The sequence below is a fragment of the Delphinus delphis genome, chromosome 15 (assembly GCF_949987515.2).
Source record: "Delphinus delphis chromosome 15, mDelDel1.2, whole genome shotgun sequence".
Lineage (NCBI taxonomy): Eukaryota > Metazoa > Chordata > Mammalia > Artiodactyla > Delphinidae > Delphinus > Delphinus delphis.
Window position 1 is genome coordinate 46,310,051 of NC_082697.1, and position 20,163 is coordinate 46,330,213.

The 20,163-nt window shown below is 45.1% G+C and overlaps 2 protein-coding genes across 2 annotated transcripts in view; one reads left to right on the forward strand and one right to left on the reverse strand.

The window, feature by feature from the left end:
* The window catches only part of CFAP61 (cilia and flagella associated protein 61), a 252,242-nt gene that overhangs the window by 173,909 nt on the left and 58,170 nt on the right, over window positions 1–20,163 (reverse strand). Inside the window, exons 8-11 of the mRNA XM_060032942.1 lie at window positions 10,865–10,956; window positions 5,053–5,127; window positions 2,530–2,708; window positions 1,037–1,076 (exon numbers count right to left, since the gene is read on the reverse strand). Coding sequence (XP_059888925.1) covers window positions 1,037–1,076; window positions 2,530–2,708; window positions 5,053–5,127; window positions 10,865–10,956 — 386 coding nt within the window. The remainder of the gene's footprint in view (window positions 1–1,036; window positions 1,077–2,529; window positions 2,709–5,052; window positions 5,128–10,864; window positions 10,957–20,163) is intronic.
* LOC132438680 (apoptosis inducing factor BLCAP-like) lies at window positions 16,146–16,409 on the forward strand. Its single transcript, XM_060032941.1, has one exon. It carries the CDS (start codon window positions 16,146–16,148, stop codon window positions 16,407–16,409), a length of 264 nt encoding a protein of 87 aa, XP_059888924.1.

Genomic DNA, 20,163 nt, shown 5'->3' on the forward strand with positions numbered 1-20,163 from the left:
AGGAATGAATTGAACTTACTGAATTTACTTTGGGGCATCTCGGAGGGAAGCCGGCTTTGCAAACCCTCCCTCAGGGTCATCTACAGTGTTTTATGAGCTTCAAAATTAATTCAAAAAAATTACGATGGAAAACATCATTGCCAAGTCTTCATCATCTTAACAAAATGAGGAAATACAATCTATGATCACATAGCTTTCAGGCAACAGAATTAAACCTATTTTGTTTTTTAGCCTTGGTATAAAGAACATCGAGGAAAAATAAAAAAAAATAGATAATTTGCCTGTAATTAGCTAACTGAAGAAGCATGGTTTTTGACTTGACTAAACTGATAGACCAGCCATGGAAAAAGTCATAAAACTCCAATTAAGGAACCTAAATTGTCTTCTTGCCCCACTTTCTTCCCTCCAATAAAGTGATGAGAGGTTGGTCAGAATCTCTATCCCTTGACGACCATGAAACAAAAGTGGAGGAGGTGGCCTGGACAACCTGAGATGGAGAACCTTGTTTGCACTTGTGTGCCTGCCTGGGGCCATCCACCAACCAACCGTAGAGGGTCAAGTCAATCCCATGTGTCAGGCGACACCAACCAGAAGATCAACTGCAAGTTCCCACTTTCCTACCCTCAGAAAAGCAATCTAATGGTGTCAGCATTCTTTGAGCCAAAGCAAACTGTAAAGTAATACAACGGTCTAACTCACTTTAGAGTAATTCCTGACATTTTCATGTACTACCAGCATTCTATTCATGATTTGATTGTAATAAGACACTGATGAAGCAATCTCTAAAATAAATTATGCATTGAAAGAAAACTATTACAACAGCGTGACTGAAAAATTATTGAAAATGACAATCTTTTCTACTTTTAAGAGTTCAGGACATGTCATTCAACCTTTTTTTTCAGAACAGAGAAGTGGTTCCAACCTTAACATTCATAGCAGATTAAATGTTTGGACAATGAATATGGCATCCTACTATTTTATCATTTTTCTAGCTTATAAAATCAATTATATTACTCAAAATTCAACATGTACTTACAGGAAAAAGACTGAAAACAAAATTCATGAAGTCCAGTGACCTGTAAACAAGACAGTAAAAACTGTCAGTGCACATTTAAAAAGACCTATGGCTCTCCCCGCTTAGGCAGTGATTAGCCAACCAGTAACCAGAATTTGTGTCTAACTGAATAGTAATCAGCTGCAGAAGGCATAAGCTTCAAATGTCAGTAATGAAGTGTTTTTCTAGAACCAAAAGTACTATTATAGCAATTAAAAATCTCTACACATTCAAAAAGCAAGATAGTCATTCTGTGGACACGATCCCTCCCTTCCTTTTAGGAGGTGCTGCGGGGGAGACATGGGCATATTATAAGCTACTCTGATCTTTTTCTCTTTTATATGCAAAAGACTTTCTGACCAGCTGCAGGTGTATATTTATAGGCGAACCATAATGGGTCATCAAATGTTTGTTTGAAAATTCAAAAAGCACAATCTTATCCGAATGCACAGGGGAAAATAAATATACACGACAGATCTAGAAGGGTTTACAGGCTTTTTAGATGTCTACAATATAATTAGAATAAAAAGATTTCCCTTTTCAACCTTTCAATTGAATTTCAATTCCAAAGAAATCGAAAACTTGAAAGGATAAAAGTCCAAGAAAAGCATGGTTCTAAGGAAAGCTAGGAGAACGGGAATGTGATTAAATACATCCTCTAAAACGGGAGTGTCCAGCGGTGCTCTTGGTCATCTTAAAGATACTCTGGAACCTTCCAGCCTATCAAAATGGGCCAGTCTTTCCTTTTCAACATTGTTCTGTGGACGGAATGGTAGACTATGTGGGCATCCCAAAGGGGCTGTGGAATCTCGGCACCGAGGGCAGGGGTCCAATCCAGACTACAGGGCGCAGCGAGCACTGAACACGGGGTTGTTCTGGAGGGACAGGAAGCCTCGTCTGCCCGGGACCAGGCCTCCTACCTCTGGCAGCTGCCCTGGATTGTTGATGGGTGTCCTGCTAACACCCCTCTCAGACTGAGACTCCAGCCCCGATTCAGTGGGGAGCACAAAGCAAGGGACAAAGCCATCATCGTGGCCTGGCCTGGCCCCCCGCCGTCAGCTCAGGAATAGGGTAGAGGGTAGAGTGAGAAGCCTGGCCTGTGACTGGGGTATCTACTAAGTCCTAGATCAAGCCACATTGAAAATCGGTCCCACCACTGGATTATCCTTTCTTACGTGAGGCAATTATTCCATGTTTCCAAAGCCAGTTTCAGCTGGATTTTCTATTGCTTGCAACTAAAAGACTCCAGACAAGCAGCAACCTAAACCCAAAATCCCCCCAAAATGCAAACTCTAGAGAATGGGGAACAGCATGTGGCTAAGGAAGTGATGATTTTCCAGACCCTGGGCAGCCCAGTTCTCTGGGTCTGACCCACATTTTATGGGCTGGAGTCTGGAAGTGGGGCTTCCAGTGTTGGGTCACCACGGCCAGGAGAAGGTCTTCGCGCAGCAGACACACTGGGGACCAGCGCTTACCTTGCTTCGTACTTCTCGTCAATACAAAACAGCTGGATGCAGAAGGCAGTGGAGGCGCCCTTGTAGATGGGGCGGAAGTTGCTCGTCTCTTCGGGCAGAGAGATGGATACTGAGCTCGTGTTGCTGATGCAGTAATCCGTGTAATCCACACTGTACTCCTGACTGAGTTTTTCTGTGTCCTACAGCAAGGAGAGAGGAGGAACTGAACTGGGAATCCTATTTATTTTCTACCATTTAATGGGCTAGTGGCTGCCTTGTCTCCAAAGGACACTGTTCCCAGGACAGATGTGACTGCCTCACCTGAAACAAACCGCCCCGAGCCAGGCCCGGTTTTAAGGAGGTGTTCTTAGTGAGATTTCAAAATTGTTGAGGATGGAAACAAGTTCTCGCGCAAAGGTCAGAAAACGAACGGTCTCAGTTGGTCTTTGATACAGGATCCATATTTTAACTGCATCCCTGGATAGAGGTTAGAGCATGGGACTACTACATGCGTATTAATTCCATATAAGCGAAACACCTCTGTCCCCAGTTTTCCTTGTGATTTTGTGCTACAAGAATTTTTGGATCTTGGGACTGTTCAGGTGGTTTGCTAGTGAGGGGGAGCCCCGGGAGCCAATTGCCCAGAGCCACCTGGAGAGTCAATGCTGAGTCCTGTCAGGTCTCATTCATCGAAGGAGGTGTTACAGCTCAGTGAGAGGAGCATGATTCATTCCGAGATCCTCTCGGAGTTCTTTGAAATTGAAGTAATGCGTGCGTATGGTAAAAAGTAAACTAATATTAGCATTACAAGGTTATAAAGAAAGTCAGGAGCCTCCTACTCCCCCATTGACGAGCATTTTCAACTTTCTCCTTTCTTTTGGCCTTTACCTCTATATTTCTGAGTACTATTATGCTGGTGTCTGTATTTGGAGAACAGGGCGGGAGGACAGGGCAGGGGTTCCCCCACGTGAAATGGAGAATCCCACTGATCTGCCTGTTCTCTGTCTTTCCCCATCGCACAGCCTCGCACCGTGCACTGGATTTGGAGCTGCTTCTGCTTGACCCTTCAGAGAACGATCACCTGGTCCTTTCACTTGGGGGGTAGTTGACAAGCTAAGTGTCCTCTGCAGGGAATCTATTGTCCCCAACACCACCTGGCAGACTGTCACACAGAGCCCTCGCCCCGCCTTCTGCAGAAGCCCCAGGGCCCGGACTCTTTGTGGGCACACGTGGAGAATCCCTCCTCATCACGGTGCCCGGCCTCCGCCTTCCCCAGCTGTGAAGAGCCAGTGCAGACCCCGCCACCGATTTCCTTCTTTCTAAACACCTTTAAAGTGCTCGTGTTCCAATATCTCCTCTCCCAGTCTTCTTGTCTGTGTGGATTTGTGCCCTTATTCTTCCCTTATGGTTATTTCAGTGGTTTTTTCCAGAAGGGAGAGGAGATAAACATGGGAGATCAATCCTCCTTGTTGACCCGGATACCCTCTGGGATGCCAGTGCATCTAATGCAGTATGGACCACCCTGACCCCCTCCACATCCTTGTTTGGGTCCCTAAAGGAATGGCTACCCTCTTAGAAATACTGGAGAGAGATTGCTCCCCTCTGCTGCGTGCCCTGCTCCCTCCTCCCTGGGGCACGAGGAGTGGACACCCTAATGTGGGTTCCCCAGAAGCAAAAGGAGCTAAGTTCACACAGGGAGCGATGCCAGGAAATTCTGTGAGGCTAGTGGGCGAGTGAGGAGGGAAGAGAAGGACCCCAACGCGGCACAATGAACAAGTGGGTTATTGTCAATCCCGCCAAGACCTCGGGGAGATGTGGAAAGCACCCCTGGGAGCCATCCTACCCAAAAGGCAGAGGAGCTGGGGGCTGATTCTCCAACTGCCCCCGGAGGTGGCGACCTGCCTGCAGGAATAGCCCCAGGGAAAGAGCAGGCACTGAAGCCCCCATCCTCAGGGTGCTGGGGGGTGAGCAGTGCCAGAGGAGCTGGTAGGGGACCTGCAGCACATGCCAACGTGAGGCTCAGAAAGCGGACCTGTGCCCGCCTGGGGCCCACTCCTTCCAGAAGCATGTCCCGCTCCTGGCAGCTGGTGGAAGATGCTACCACCCCTTGGCCTGAATCTGTAACAGGAGGAAGCAGTTCCTGGAACCAGAGATGCGTGTGAATGACACATCAGACACATAAGTGTGTACATGGACGTACTCTACGTAGAGCAGGAGAAAACTCCTACAGACGTTTGCCCCTCCAAAATGTTTTCTCTCTAGACAATGGGAAGAACAGAAAGATTCTATTTACTGAAATGGTTGCAAATTATTGATGTAGGAAGTGTAACTTCTAGGACCAAGCTGTGCAAGGGATATAGAATAAAGGTCTCATGACAGTGGAGTGAGAGTTCACCGAGGGAGGCTTTGTGGAGCAGGTCCTGAGTAAGGAGGCGGCTCTGAACTGGGAAAGAAGGCGGGAGGCCTGGCGAGGAAAGCGCACGAAGACGCAGGTGGAGAGGAGTGAGCCGCACTGGCCCCCTGAAGGGCCCTCACAAGCCCTACCTCCACTTCACTAGCGTGTCCACTTTGGACTGGTGATAAAGCTTCCTCCATTGCGGCTTCTTCTGTGCTTTTTCTCTGCAAAAGACAAAGGCAAGACATGAGAATAAATCAACACCCACAGTGGTTCAGAGCTCGAGCTCTGTATGAGCTGCCTGGGTCAGATCCTGGCCTCCCTTCTTACAGGGCATGTGGCGTTGGGAAAGTGAGGGATCCCCAGTTTCCTCATCTGTACAAAGGGGCTAAGAGCAGCACCTACCTCATAAGGTTGTCCTGAGGATAAAATAAGGACAGGTGGATGGAGAGATGCTTAGCATCTTCTGACTCTCTGTAGATGTTAGTTATTCCTCCTTTATTCTTATTCTTCTGTGTAACTTAAAAGATGCACTAGGGCTTTTATAAAAACTGCTTTATTGAGGTATAATTGACATACAGTAAACAGCATATATTTAAAGTGTAGCTTTTGAAAAGTTTTGACCTATAGGTACCTATAAAAATATCACCACGATAAAAATAATGAACATATACATCACTCCCCAAAGCTTCTGTGTTTCTTTATGGCTCTTCCTCCCACCCGGGGCCACTCTGCCAACCACAGGCAAACAATGATCTGCTCTTTGTCACTGTAGATTATATGCTGAGTATCTAGAAAGATCTAGATCTTTCTAGATCTAGAAATAGAAAGATAAATAGAAAGATAAACAGAAAGATCTATTTCTGGATCTTCTATTCTGTTCCATTCATCTATTTGTTGACCTTGACATCATTACCACACTGTCTCAGTTACAAAAACCTTATAATAAATCTTGAAGTCAGTAGCATTAGACCTACAACCTTGTTCTCTTTCCATAGTTTCTTTGTGCTAGGTCCTTCCCACTTCCTCATGAATTTTGAAATCACTTTTTCAATTTCTCTAAAAGTTCCTCCTGAAATTTTGACTGTATTTCATTGATCAATCAACAACTTGACAATATCGAGTCCTCGAAATTATGTACAGGGGATATCTCTCCATTTATTTAGGTCTTATTTCATTTCTCTCAGAAATGTTTTGTAGTTTTTAGCATACACAAAATACTTAAATCTGACAACATCTTTTGTCAGATTTAAGTATTCTGTGTATTTGTACTGTTGTAAATGGTAGTTATTTAAATTTCTGATTGTTCATTGCCATTATACAGAGATAAAATTGAACTTTGCATGTTAATTTTGTGTATATTCTTTTGATTCTTTTCTTCTTTTTTCACTGGCTTGAACCGCCAGAATAATTCTGAATAGAAGTGGTGAGAACTGACATTCTTGTCTTGTTTCTGACCTTGGCGGAAAAGCACTCAGTCTTTTACCAAGGATGTTAGCTATAGGTTTTTCAACGATAACCTCTATCAAATTGAAGAAGTTCTCTTCTACTTCTAATTTTCTGAGAGTTTTTATGAGGAATGAATGTGAATTTTCAGATACCTTTCCTGCATTTATGAGATAAACATATAAGTACTCTTTTTTAGAATGTTAATATGGTGAATTACATTGATTTTCTTATGTTAAACCAACCTTGCATTCTCAGAATAAAGCCTACTTGATCATGACATTGTCCTTTTAATATATTGGTTCAATTTATTAAAGGTTTTATTTGAATTTTTCCATCGATGTTTATGAGAGCTGTTGATTTGAAGTTTTATTTCCCTGTGATGTCTTTTGTTGGGAAAGAACATACTTTAGATGACCTGAATCCTTTTAAATTTATTGAGACTTCTTTTCTAGCTTGAAATATGATCTAACTTGGTAACTATTCCATGTGGATGTGGGAAGGTGTATTCTGCCGTTGTTGGGTAGAGTTAGGTCAAATTGGTCAATAGTATTCTTAAAATCTTCTACATTCTTACTGATTTACTGTCTACTCGTTCTATCAATGATTAAGGGAGGGATATTGAAATCTCCAAATATAGTTGTTTGTTTATTTATTTATTTATTTGTCTTTGCAGTTCTATCAATTTTTGCTTCATGTGTTTTGAAGTTCCACTATTAGGTGCATAAATATTTAGGATTGTTATGTCCTCTTGACCTTTGTTATCCCTGGTAATATTCCCTTTTCTGAAATCCACTTTGTCTGAAATGAATAAAGCTACTCCAGCTTTCTTTTGATTAGTGTTACCATGATGTATCTATTTGCATGTTTTTCATCTGAACCTATTGTATCTACTCAAAGTGCATTTTTTTTTTGTAATTCACATGTAACTGTTTTGCTTTTTAATCCAAACTATATCTGATTTATGCATTCTTTTTTAGACCATTTTACATTTAATGTAATTATTGATGTGGTTAGGTTTAAGTCTGTTGTCTTGCTGTTTGTCTTCTATTTGTCCTATCTGTTCTTTATTCCCCTTTTCCTCTCTTTTTGCCTTCTTTTGGAGTCATTGTATACTTTTATGATTCCACTTCACCTCTTTGTAGGCTTATTAGATATAACTTTCTGAATTTGACTTGTAACTTTCATGTTCTTTTAGTTTATAGTATACATCTTTAAGTCTATCTTCAGGTGATATAATATCACTTCAGGTGTAGTATAAGGACCCTAAAATAGGGTCCTTACATTGTGCCCTCTGGCCTTTGTGCTGTTCTTGTCAGATGTTTTTACACATGTTGAAAGCTCCACACTATGTTGTTTTTATTTTATTTAGGCCGTCAACTATCTTTTAAAGAGATATAAATAATAAAAGCAAAATCTTACACATTTACCCATTTAGTTACCACTTCCAGTGTTCATCGCCCTCTGTGTAGATCCAGATTTCCATCTGGCATCATTTTCCTTCTGCCTGAAGGACTTCCTTTCACATTTCTTGTAGTTGGGTCTACTGGTAATGAATTCTTTCCCCTTTTCTGCGTAGGCAGAGTCTTTATTTCACCTTTATTTTTGAAAGATATTCAATGGGTGTAAAATTCTCGGTTGACAGTTTATTTTCTTCCAGTTCCTTAAAGATGTGACTCCACCGTCTTTTTTGCTCACATTGTTTCCAACAAGAAATCTGCTGCCATCCTTATCTTTGGGCCTCTGTTCCCAACTTGTCCTTTTTTTTTCTCCCTCTGGGTACTTTTAAGATTTTCTTTTTATGACTGGTTTTCCACTATTTGATTATGATGGGCTTTGGTATAGTTTTCTTCATGTTTCTTGTGCTTGTTATTGGTTGAGCTTGTGTCTGTGGGTTTACTGTTTTCATAAAATTTGGAATTTTTAAGTCATTATTTTTTCAAATATTTTTTCTGTTCCAACCTCTTTCTCCTCTTCTTTATGAATTCCAATTACACACATATTAGGTACTTAAAGTTATCCCACAGCTCACTGATACATTTTTTTTTTTAATTCTCATTTCTGTTTCACTAATCCCTTTCTCTGCAATGTCTAATCTGTGATTAATCCTTCCAGTGTATTTTTCATCTCATGAATTATAGTTTTAATCTCTAGAAGGTTTATTTGGGGTGTTTTTACAGGCATACGTTGGAGGTATTGCAGGTTCATATTCCAGATTCATTCACCACAATAAAGTGAATATTGCAATAAAGCAAGTCATGTGAATTTTTGGTTTCCCAGTACATATAAAAGTTATGTTATACTATACTGTAGGACATTAAGTGTGCAAAAGCATTATGTCTTTAAGAAAAAAAAATTCTAAACATTGTGATTTAATCTACTTGGGTGCTGGATAATTTTGTATTCCTACAAATATTCTTGAACTTTGTTCTGGGACTCAAATTACTTGGAAGCAGTTTGTTGCTTTTGGATCTTGCTCTAAAGATTTGTTAGATAGGACTGGAGCAGTGCTCTCTCCGGAGCTAATTATTCCTCGCTACTGATGCAGTACCCTTCTGTGCATTCTCCCAATGCCTTGTCAGTCGCAGGGTTCCCTGGTCTGGCTGATGGAACACGCACTATTCCCAGCCTTGCATGAGCTCTGTGCACTGTTAATGCTAATCCTTTTAGGAAGTTCTTTCCTCAGCCTGATCTTCAGTAGTTTTGAAGATCAGGCTGATGTGCATGTGCACATCAGTACTCAGCATGTGCAGATCAGTATTCAGCTGAATACCCAAGAGTGACCCTCGCTGGTGTCAACCATCTCTCTGTACAGCTCTCTCCTCTCTGGTACTCTGTCCTGCAAAACTTAGTGGCTTTAGTCTCCATGGACATACCACTTGGCTTCTGTGGTTCCTCCTGCCCTGTGCTGTGGTCAGGGACTCTCTCAAAGGAGGAGGCCACGATGTTTGGAGGGCTTACCTGGCTTGTTTCCCACCTCCCAGGCATCACTCTCCTTTGTTACCTGATGAGAAGTGTCTTAAAAACTTATTTCATATACTTTGGCCATTTTTTTGTTTTTTTTCAGGCAGGAAAGGAAATCTAGCCATCTTTGCCAGAAGCAGAAATCCCTCACGCTAAGTTCTTTCTATTAATTCCATTCATCAGCTTCATTTCCCACAATCTAGTCCATGCCAAACAACCTTCTTTAAAAGCTTCAGGTGTCCCTCGTGCCCTCTTCTGGGATGTTTTCCACCCTCATTTCCACATACTGAATTAGGAGGCTTTCCTCTTCCCACCGTGCACCACCTCCTGAAGGCTGTGGCTGTGTTTTGGTCTCGCGAGCGCCCTCAGCACCTAGCAGAGAGCCTGGCCATTGTGAGCGTCCAACCTCTGTGCAGAGAATAAATCAGCCCTCGAAATACAACAGCCACCCAGCTACAGGTTGGGTCCTTTTGTGGTTTGGGGTATAAGAAGGCATTTTCCATGTGAAAATGCAGCAGGACGAGCCATGTGGCCTAATGCTAAGATAAAGGTGTTCCCTGACTCCTCTTCTTCCCAAGATCTTCTTTGTATGAGCTGATGGGCAGGGGGAATGTTATTTTGTCCAAGATTGGAAAGGAGAAAAAAAGAGAGCTGGGGGCTGGAGTCCAAGAAGCAATGGCACTGCACCAGCCCCCGTCCTGGCCTCAGGTGGACGGAACAGTCAGGAGGACCAGAAGCAGAAGGGCCCATGCAGTGAAACGCGTGCTGGGACTCCTGGCCACACGCAGTGCTGATGCAGGGCCAGGCCGCCAACGGTGGCCTAGAGGTAAGCCCGTTCATTCTCCCAGCCCCCTTGGCGAGGCCAGTTCCAGAGGACACAAGGGACATGCCCTGAGGTCCTGCAGGAGCAGGTGAGGACCCAGAGCCCAGTCAATGTGGGCGTTTGTATTTCTGTGGCCCATCAGCGGTCAGAGGGTGGCAGAGATGGAACGATGGCTGGATCCCCAGGCCCAGCCCCCAAATCCTACGTCCTCTATTACATGGCTGACTGTGGCCTCCTTCAGTGGGGGTATGCCCCCCTTTAGGTCAGGGTGGCAGCACTCACAGAGCAGGAGGGTGTGAGAGGGGCCCCTGCTGAAGCCAGGCTGGGCCAGTGGGCCAGGCGCAATCCAGGGAGCTGTGGCAGGTGGTTCTAGAGCCTGCAGGGCCCAGTGGGGCAGGAAGGAAAATGCTGCCTCATTTGAGTCTGTGGACAAGGTGAGCTTTCTAACCGCCTTTAAGCGAGCTGCTTTATCCACATCAGCCTCCTGAAGCCAGGGGATGAGTGAGAAGGCAGGGGGAGAAGGGATGGGGCTCCATCCTGAGCTGGATTCTTGAGGGTGCTGTGAGGCTGATTTGTTACAAACACGCAGCCTGTTTCCTCCCCGCCCTTGTCCCCCAGATCTTAACGTCAGTGAGACCTTTCCCTTCTCGGGAGTGACTCCAGTGCCAGGAACACCCCTGACCCCGACGGCACAAGCAGCACCAGGCTGGGGGGATGATCTCCGTTACCTGGATGCTCTCCCCGGCCTCCGGGGCGACAGCTTCCTGCGGCTCCTTGACTATTTGCTGGCATTCCTGGCTGCTGCTCCTGAGCTCGGCGCCTTTCAGAGAAAAAGGGACAAGAGGACAGAAAAGAGATGGTAAATATCTGCAGAGCACAGGAAATTGGAGGCAGCGTGGTCACGTGTTTCTAAGCTGCAGCATATCTGAAGGATTATATTGCTGAGGGCAGAGCCGCGAGGTGGGGAGAACAGGGTCTTCGCAGCCCACTCGGATTCTGACCTCTCTGTGCCTCCATCCGCACAGGATGGGGGTCCAGTGATACCTGGCCTGACGGAGCTGTGGACATAAACCCGAGGCCAGGATGGGGCTGGGCTGGGCTGCCCCCCAGGAGGCCCTCGAACCTGCCAGAGACCGAGCTCCGTGATCCTTTCATGGGAGCCCCTTTGAAGTTTGTAAACAACTGATTATCAACCTCCTGGATGGCAGGCTTTGAAATGATTTTAAGGCAGAATATGGAAAAGACCACATCAGCTATGTCAGTGCGCTCAGAACACAGAGATTAGCACAAGGGCTGCTTTCCCCGTGCTGGGAAATACTGTGAACAGGCATCTGACAGAGGCCACGATGTTAACTTTTCTACTTTCTAAGCAAGACCTGGAGCTAACTTTGCATTATTGTTTTAACATGTTCTGGAAAGTCAATAATCGGGGTAGTGTTCATATATTTACCGTTCATCAAAAACTAAAGTAGAAAAATCTTTTTTCCCATTTTGTCTGAAAAGTTCTTTTGCCCCTCCCTTTCTTCCTTCTCCTTCTGCTGTCTTTTCTTTTCCTTGTTCCTGTCTTTCTCCCCACCACCACCCCCCTCCTCTTCCACTGTCTCACTCTCCCCCTCCCACCCTCCCCCGCTCTCTCGCCACCCCCGGCCCCTCCTTTCTTGTTCACTCTGTGTCTGCTCCACTGGGACTCTTAGCCCTCACACCTGCTTGCAGCCTTTCGGCCTTAGCTCAGAGCAGCCCTAGGATGCTCTTGCCCAGGGGCTGCCCCTCCTCAGAATTGTCCGCACATACACAGGAGGGACCCGGGACCTGCTGGAGGCCCCAGATACTGGGCTGCCAGTGGGGCCTGCTGCCCTGTCTTCTTGTTTCTAAGCATCACAGCAGACGTGGTGGCGTCAGAGGCAGCCTATCCTCTCCGCATCCTCCTCTCCCACTGCATTCGTTCCTGCAGCAACAGCCAGTGCAACGGCCCCTGCAGATGCCTCTCAACCCCAAATTCCCACTTACTCATGCCCTATATCTGCTTCTGGAAAAGATGCAGGCAAATGAAGTAGAATGAAATTCTAAGAGAAGAATCAGATGCCCAGGGAGGTGTAAAGGGCAGAGACGAAGAGGCATATAACGTTGAAGGTACAATGAGAGAATGGCACCCCAGCAGAGCAAGTAGCTCTTCTGGGTGGAGAGCAAATGACATGAGAGGGGACAAAGCACTCAGAATCGCTCTTCTGAAGAAAGACGCTTTGGGGAGAATGAAACCTAGCGAGTCTCTAGCACCTGGATACGTCCTGCTCCCTGCAAAACTTTCCAGATCGTTTGCACAGTGTTTCCAGTGTTCTCACAACAGCAAACTAGAGTGCTTTTCAGGTTAATGCAGCTTGTTATTAAGATACAACATGTAGGGCTTCCCTGGTGGAACAGTGGTTGAGAGTCTGCCTGCCGATGCAGGGGACACGGGTTCGTGCCCTGGTCCAGGAAGATCCAACATGCCGCAGAGCGGCTGGGCCCGAGAGCCATGGCCACTGAGCCTGCGCATCTGGAGCCTGTGCTCCGCAATGGGAGAGGCCACAACAGTGAGAGGCCCGTGTACCGCAAAAAAAAAAAAAAAGACACAACATGTATACGGCACAGTGCATCAATCTCTACCTGTATGTACCGCACGTTAACAACCCCTTAAATGAATATTAAAGCTTTTCCAGGGCCCAAAAGTTTCCCTCACCTGCTGTCCAGCCAACACACCTCTTAAAGGTAGCTGCTGGCCTGACTTCTACCATCACTGATTCGTTTTGCTCAGCAGCAAAGTATTTGAATCAAAAACAAACAAACGTTATCAATAACTCCCTATTAAGTTGCACTTTTTAAAAAATAATCTTTTCTTATATTAAGTTTTAAATTTGAAGAACTACCAAAAACACTGTTGAGTTTAAAAGAAAACTAGACTTTCCCTGGGAATTTATTTATTTTATTGAAGTATAGTTGATTTGTAATGTTGTGTTAGTTTCAGGTGTACAGCAAAGTGATTCAGTTTTATGTATATATGTATATGTGTGTGTGTATATATATATTCTTTTTCAGATTCTTTTCCATTATAGGTTATAACAAAATACTGAGTATAACTTCCAGGGCTATACAGTAGGTCCTTGTTGTTTATGTATTTAATATATTTTATGATTAGGACAAAATTACTAAAAAGCCAGAAATTTCAGAGACTGAATTAGGTTTGCAGTGAACAGTTCATCCTGGAGCCCTCACTGCCTGCCAGGCTGATGTTCACAAGACAATTACCAACGACACCGACTAACTGTCTGGGCTAAAGTGTCGTGGGCGTTGCCATTTATTAAGAAGCAGCTGCCCTGCTTGTCCCCAGAGGTGGCTGCATTTCAGAACTGGGCAAGGTGATGCCACGTCCCTCCTTCCTGTGTCTCTGGGGTTTTGTGGGTTTTAATTAATTAATTAATGTTCTTAATGTGCCCTGAGATCCTCAGATGTGAGGTGCTGTCCTAGCAAAAACTCAAGGCAGCGGTATTATATAACACACAGTTAGAAACACGACTGAGGTTGCAAATTTAAGTGTTTTTTTTTTTTTTTTATTTGCGGTACGCGGGCCTCTCACCGTTGTGGCCTCTCCCGTTGCGGAGCACAGGCTCCAGACGCGCAGGCCCAGCAGCCATGGCTCACGGGCCCAGCCGCTCCGCAGCATGTGGGATCTTCCCGGACCGGGGCACAAACCCGTGTCCCCTGCACCAGCAGGCGGACTCTCAAGCACTGCGCCACCAGGGAAGCCCCTTAACTGTTATTTTATTGCTTACACCACCTAAGTAGCTTGGTAGTCACGAACTAGGGCTTTATTCTAGTGGGAGCGAAGGCATCGTCTACTAGCACTTCCTCTCTCAGTCAGACTGCTACCCTGAGGCAGGGTTACCATGAAGCAAATAAAGCTGGAGGTCCAGGTTCCTCCCAAGGCACAGCACCCACTATTGCATTCCTAATTTTGTATTATTTTTCTTAAAGAGAGCTCCCAAATTGTATAGACCCAAGACCTGTGTCTGCCTTGCTCTTTAACAGAAATAATACAGAGGAAAAGCTAAATAATACATTGTGAAGGCTTTAGGAAAAAGTAGCAGTATACAATCTGGTGGGTTTTGACATTTTTTAAAAATAGTGATCAAAAAATCCTAACAAGGTTTTTTTGTGAAATGAAATAAAGTGATTCTAAAAGAGCAAATATGGAAGAACAGCTAGTCAACAAAATTTTAAGAAATAACAACAAAGAGTGGGCCATATTTCCTAATGAATATTAAGACATATTATATTATTGATACTATGTATAAAATAGACAACTGATGGGAATATACTGTATAGCACAGGGAACTCTACCTAATGCACTGTGGTAACCTAAATGTGAGGGAAGTCCAAAAGGGAGGGGATATCTGTATGTGTATGGCTGATGCATTTTGTTGTGTAGTGGAGGCTAACACAACGTTGTAAAGCAACCCTACTCAAATAAAAATTAATTTAAAAAATAACTATTGGGCTTCCCTGGTGGCGCAGTGGTTGAGAGCCTGCCTGCCGATGCAGGGGACACGGGTTCGTGCCCCGGTCCGGGAAGATCCCACATGCCGCGGAGCGGCTGGGCCCGTGAGCCATGGCCACTGAGCCTGCGCGTCCGGAGCCTGTGCTCCGCAACGGGAGAGGCCACAACAGTGAGAGGCCCGCGTACCGCAAAAAAAAAAAAAAACAACAAACAAACAGAGAAACAAAAAACTATTTAATCACATAATCCCAAAATAAAAATGGAGATACTTTTCTTAAAAAAAAAAAAAGACATATTATAAAGCCATAGTTATTAAAACAGAGGGTTATTGGGAGTAGGAACAGAACAGAAAGCAATCCAGAAAAGAGCCAGATAATTATGAAATGTTCATATATGTTAAAGGTAGCATTGGTGCGGGAAGAATAAACTGTACAATAAGTAGTGCTAACCATAAGGAAAACAATTCATTTGGGCCCCTATTTCATACAATACACAAAGATCATTTGCAGATATATTAACAGCTTAAAGTTTTTTAAATACTTTTAAGTTACGAGAAGAAAATATAGGAGAACATCTCTATTATCTTGGGGGTGGAGAAACCCTTTCTTAAAAATGTAGAAGGCAGAAGTCATAAAAAAAATATTGACATGCTAGACCCCATCAGAATTTAAAAGTTCTGTCTGTCAAAAGAACCCCCTATTTTTTAAATAAGTAGATACATGGAGAAAATATTTGCAACACACATGATAGACCAACAATTGAATTCTAGGGAAAGAGGAAAAAAACCACAATAGGCAGAGGAAATGAATGGACAGAAAATGCAAATGACCAATAAACACATAGAAAGTGTCCAACCTCAGTAATAGAGAAATGGAGTTAAAACAATATCTCCTTTCATAGCTATCATACTGGCAAAAGTTAAAAATGCTGACAACACTAAATCCTGGAAAACTAGGAGAGGCTCTGGAGGAAGGCCACTGCTATGGCCATGTTTGGTGGCAATGTATTTCCAGGCCCAACAAGAACGATTCTGGGAATACAGCCTGTGGAAACTCTTGTAAGGGACCCAGTGATACGTGTGCAAGGATATTTATTGCAGCACAGTTTGCAATAACAAAATAGTGGAAACAATTTAAATTTCCATCTAGGGACAAATGTGGCCCATTCCATACAGTGGAATCCTACCCAGAAGATAAAAGGAGGGTCGCAGCTTCCTGCGGCGTCGGAGGTGAGTTGAGGTGGAGGCAGGCTGAGGCTGCGAAGATGTCAGCAGTGGCGGCAGCGCCATGGCAGGACTCGCAGGATCCCTGCTGCCTTGGTGATCCCGGGCAGACAGCCAGAGACCACAGCGGCTCAGCTCCTGGAGAGCGAGGGTTGAAGAAAGCAGAGGGCAGCCGCCTGCGTCCACTGGCTCCTATTAGGTCAGTTCCTGCAGCGGTGCCCGGTGGCCTTGGCGAAGGCCCTGTCCAGCAGAGATCATGTATTGCCTCCAGTGGCTGCTGCCCGTCTTCCTCATCCCCAAGCCCCTCAACCCCGCCCTGTGGTTCAGCCACTCCATGTTCCTGGGCTTCTACCTGCTCAGCTTCCTCCTGGAACGGAAGCCTTGCACAATTTGTGCCTTGGTTTTCCTGGTAGCCCTGTTCCTCATCTGCTATAGCTGCTGGGGAAACTGTTTCCTGTACCACTGCTCCCATTCCCCGCTTCTGGAATCGGCACATGACCCCGGCGTTGTGGGCACCTAACAGCCAGCCCAGTTAGCTTTCCAAGGAAGCAGAAGACGGGAGGGGAGGCATTGACATAGGTCATAAAGCATTGGAGTTTCAAATCCCGCGGCCCTGCGGGGGCCACATTCCTAATGGCGCCTTTTTGGCCTGTGACGTTTTATCCTTATAATGTGAATAATAGCACGGACTGGTGCTTTTATCGTAGAGTCCTGTAGTCGTGGGTGGTCTTGTGGTTGTGTGTGTTCTGTCCCCATCTTGGCCCCTGACTGGCAGGATGGCCACCCCCCTCGCCTCATTCCCACGAGGAGCCTGCACCCTTCCTGGTCAACTGCCCCAGCATGATCCGGGCAGATAAAATGCCAGTCTCATTGTCACCTCTGTGACCCTTCCTTGTCAGAGTGTTACTGACTCCTCCGTCCCTCTCTTGGCTTTCTGTTAGTTCTCTTTAGCCCTTTCCTTTTTTGGGGAGCACCTGTCCAAGACAGGGCTCAGTTCTGCACTTATCTCGAATATAAAGAGATTGCTGATGCCCGAGAGCCTCGCTTTTTTATTCTTCTTCCCTGGCCGGCAGGCTAGACAGAATTGTGTCTTGACTGCTGTCCACAAATCTTCAGTATTTTCCCCACTTCATTCTGAAGGAAGAAGTAACAGATACATGTTGCTCTTTCACCTGGGGGTCTGGGCTCTGGCTCAGCAGCCCAGCTTCGCTTCCTCTGCCCTTCCTCCTGCCTTTCTCAACTGTCGGAAGGAGGGGGCCTCATTTTGTCTCCCATGCATGCTCTGCAGGATTAATGTGTTTACGTAGATCTAGCAGTCCCCAGCCGAGTGAATGGGAGAGTACTTGTGTGTTTCATAACAGCCACGATCCCCTGATAGGTGTTTGGATATTTTTTGGTGTGGTGTGCCGTGCATGCACGTGTGTGTATACGTACGTGTACAAGTACATGTGTAAATCCTTTTTAAAGAAGCTTTATCGAATGTATTGTGATTTTGAGGTGTAGCAATAGCTAGCTTGTAGGGGCCGCTACAGTTGGTATTTAGTCTGGGGATTGCAGAGTGACCAGCACACTGGACTCCGAGGTGGTTCAGACGAGACAGAGGGGAGCGGTGGCCATCGTCCGTCCTCGTGCCAGGAGCTTCTCCGGTCCTGCGCGTATAGACTGTATACGTTACGGAGAATACACGGGAAGACTTTGTGACTGTCACTTGCTTTTTTCTTTTTCTGCGCTTCAGTAAAAGTGTTGGCAAATGAGACTGTCTCCTGGCCCCTGCCCGCTGGGGATCAGCATGGTTGTCCTTCCAGTCTAAACCATCCATCTTTCTCTTGCCTGAAGGGGGAGGGAGGTGGGCCAGGCAGAGGACAGAACTGGAGGCAGTCCATCTATGTAATGGGACTGCGGGGCCACACTTGTGGAACATTTGGACTGCTATTCTGGAGCTTTTATTTCTGGTGTGTTCATTGCACAGCATTTGAAATGTTTAATAAACCTTTATAAACTTAAAAAAAAAAGGAGGGTCGCAGAACTAAGCTTATCAACGTTATTAGATCTCAAAGAGCTGAGTGAAGAAGCAAATTTCAGAACGTCCCATACCCAAAAGGTGCCATTTATGTAAAAAATACTGCCACGGGCTTCCCTGGTGGCGCAGTGGTTGAGAATCCACCTGCCAATGCAGGGGACACGGGTTCGATCCCCGGTCCGGGAAGATCCCACATGCCGCGGAGCAACTAAGCCCGTGCACCACAACTACTGAGCCTGTGCTCTAGAGCCCACGAGCCACAACGGCTGAGCCCACGTGCTGCAACTACTGAAAGCCCACGCGCCTAGAGCCCGTGCTCCGCAACAAGAGAAGCCACTGCAATGAGAAGCCCACACATCACATGGAAGAGTAGCCCCTGCTTGCTGCAAATAGAGAACGTATGTGCACAGCAATGAAGACACAACGCAGCCAAAATAAATAAATAAATAAAATTAATTTTAAAAACAAAAAAACCCTCAAAAAACAAAAACACTGCCACAAGATGGTAGTGGTTTTTTTCTGTGAATACATGCATAAAAAGAGGTCTGGATGGATGCATGCTAACAACAATGGCCACTTCTGGGGATGAGAGAGAGAACCAGGCTTGGCCACTGACCAAAGGGAATTCAACTTTTACTGCATTACCCTAACTTTTTAAAGGAGGACAGTTTCGTGTATTATTAACACATTAAGATTTCCCCCAAAATATCTAATTATAAAAGTAAATTTCTACCTTCAGAATATTACAAAATGGTCATTTTGTTTAGTATTTTAATATTATGATTTCAGAAAAGACTGACAAATGAATTTAAGCCACTCAGCTCTAAGAAGAGGAAAGATTAGAGGTTCGCGTTAAATCATTCATTCAACTGAAGTTCAGTGGAGAACGGGGAGTTGAGGGCACTCTAGAGGTACTGCGAAGTACATAATGAATCAGATGTAGTCCTTATTCTAAGAGGCCCACAAGTAATTAGGGTGTGAGTGCACCCCCCAACCCCCCCCACCTCTAATGATCTTGCAGTGTGAAAGTTGCTGAAGCAGACGTATGAACAAAGCACAGTGCGTGTTCACTTATTTATTCATTCTTTCATTTAAAAATTTATATTTTACACCTACCATCTGGTAGACATTAACACACTAGACGTTGAAGATTCAGCAACGAACAAGACTAACTTGCACTCCCAAAGCAAGTCAGTGAGAGAAGGAGGAAACATTAAGCTCTGCTAGATGCAGAAAATAAGAGCACGGGAGCTGCTTCAAGGTTGAGTGGTCAGAGACGTCCCCCTGGACATTTAAGCTGAGATCTGAAGGATAAGAAGTAGCCTCGAGACAGTAAGGGGATGGAAACAGTGAGCAGACAGTGCTATCAAGCATTTCTGCTGAAGAGTGGAGATGTCCTTATTTCCTGACCTGTTTCCTTCCTTGGTTTGCCTCTGACCCTTTGGTCTTCTTCGTAACTGTGCTAGTTTCCTGTGGCCACTGTAACAAATTACCACGCACTTGGTGGCTTAAAACAACAGAAATGTATACTCCCACAGTGCTGGAAGCCAGAAGTCCTAAATCAGTACAGTACCCCTGGGCAGAAATCAAGGTGTTGGCAGGGGCAGGCTCCTTCTGTCTTGGATAATTTCATCTCAAGATCCTTCATCACACGTACAAAGACCTTTTACCAAAACTAAGGTAACATTTGCACGTTCCAGGGATTGGGATGTGAACATCTTTCGGGAAGTCACGTTTCAGTCTAACCTCGGGAGCACCTGGGTGCTGTGTATCCACCCAAGTGCTTCCTAGGAAGGTAAACTCAACTTGTCCGAATCCGAAGTCAGAGCACCTCCACCAAATGATTCACTCACTCTTCTTATTCCCATCTTGCAAAACGGCTCCACCATCCACCTAGTTTCTGAAGTCACCCTGGAGGTTTCCCTCTTCCACAGTCTTCCTTCCCCATATGCAGTAAAACATCAAGTTCCATTAAGTCTCCAAAATATCTCCCAGGTTCATCCACAGTCACGCTTCTGGTTTAGCCCCTCATCTCTTTCCAGCACAGTCCAGTGGCCCTTGGAAAGTCTTCCTAGAAACTAGAAGTTGACGGTGTATCCCTTTCTAGTTTAAGGTTCCTGATGGTTGCTCATTAGTTATGTTGTGATTAAACAGAATCTAGACTCTTTCGTGAGGGCTCATAAGACCTCAGCTGCCTCTCCTCCATCTCCTGTCCTGCTTCCTATTTCCCACCACCCCCTCACTTCCCGCTTCA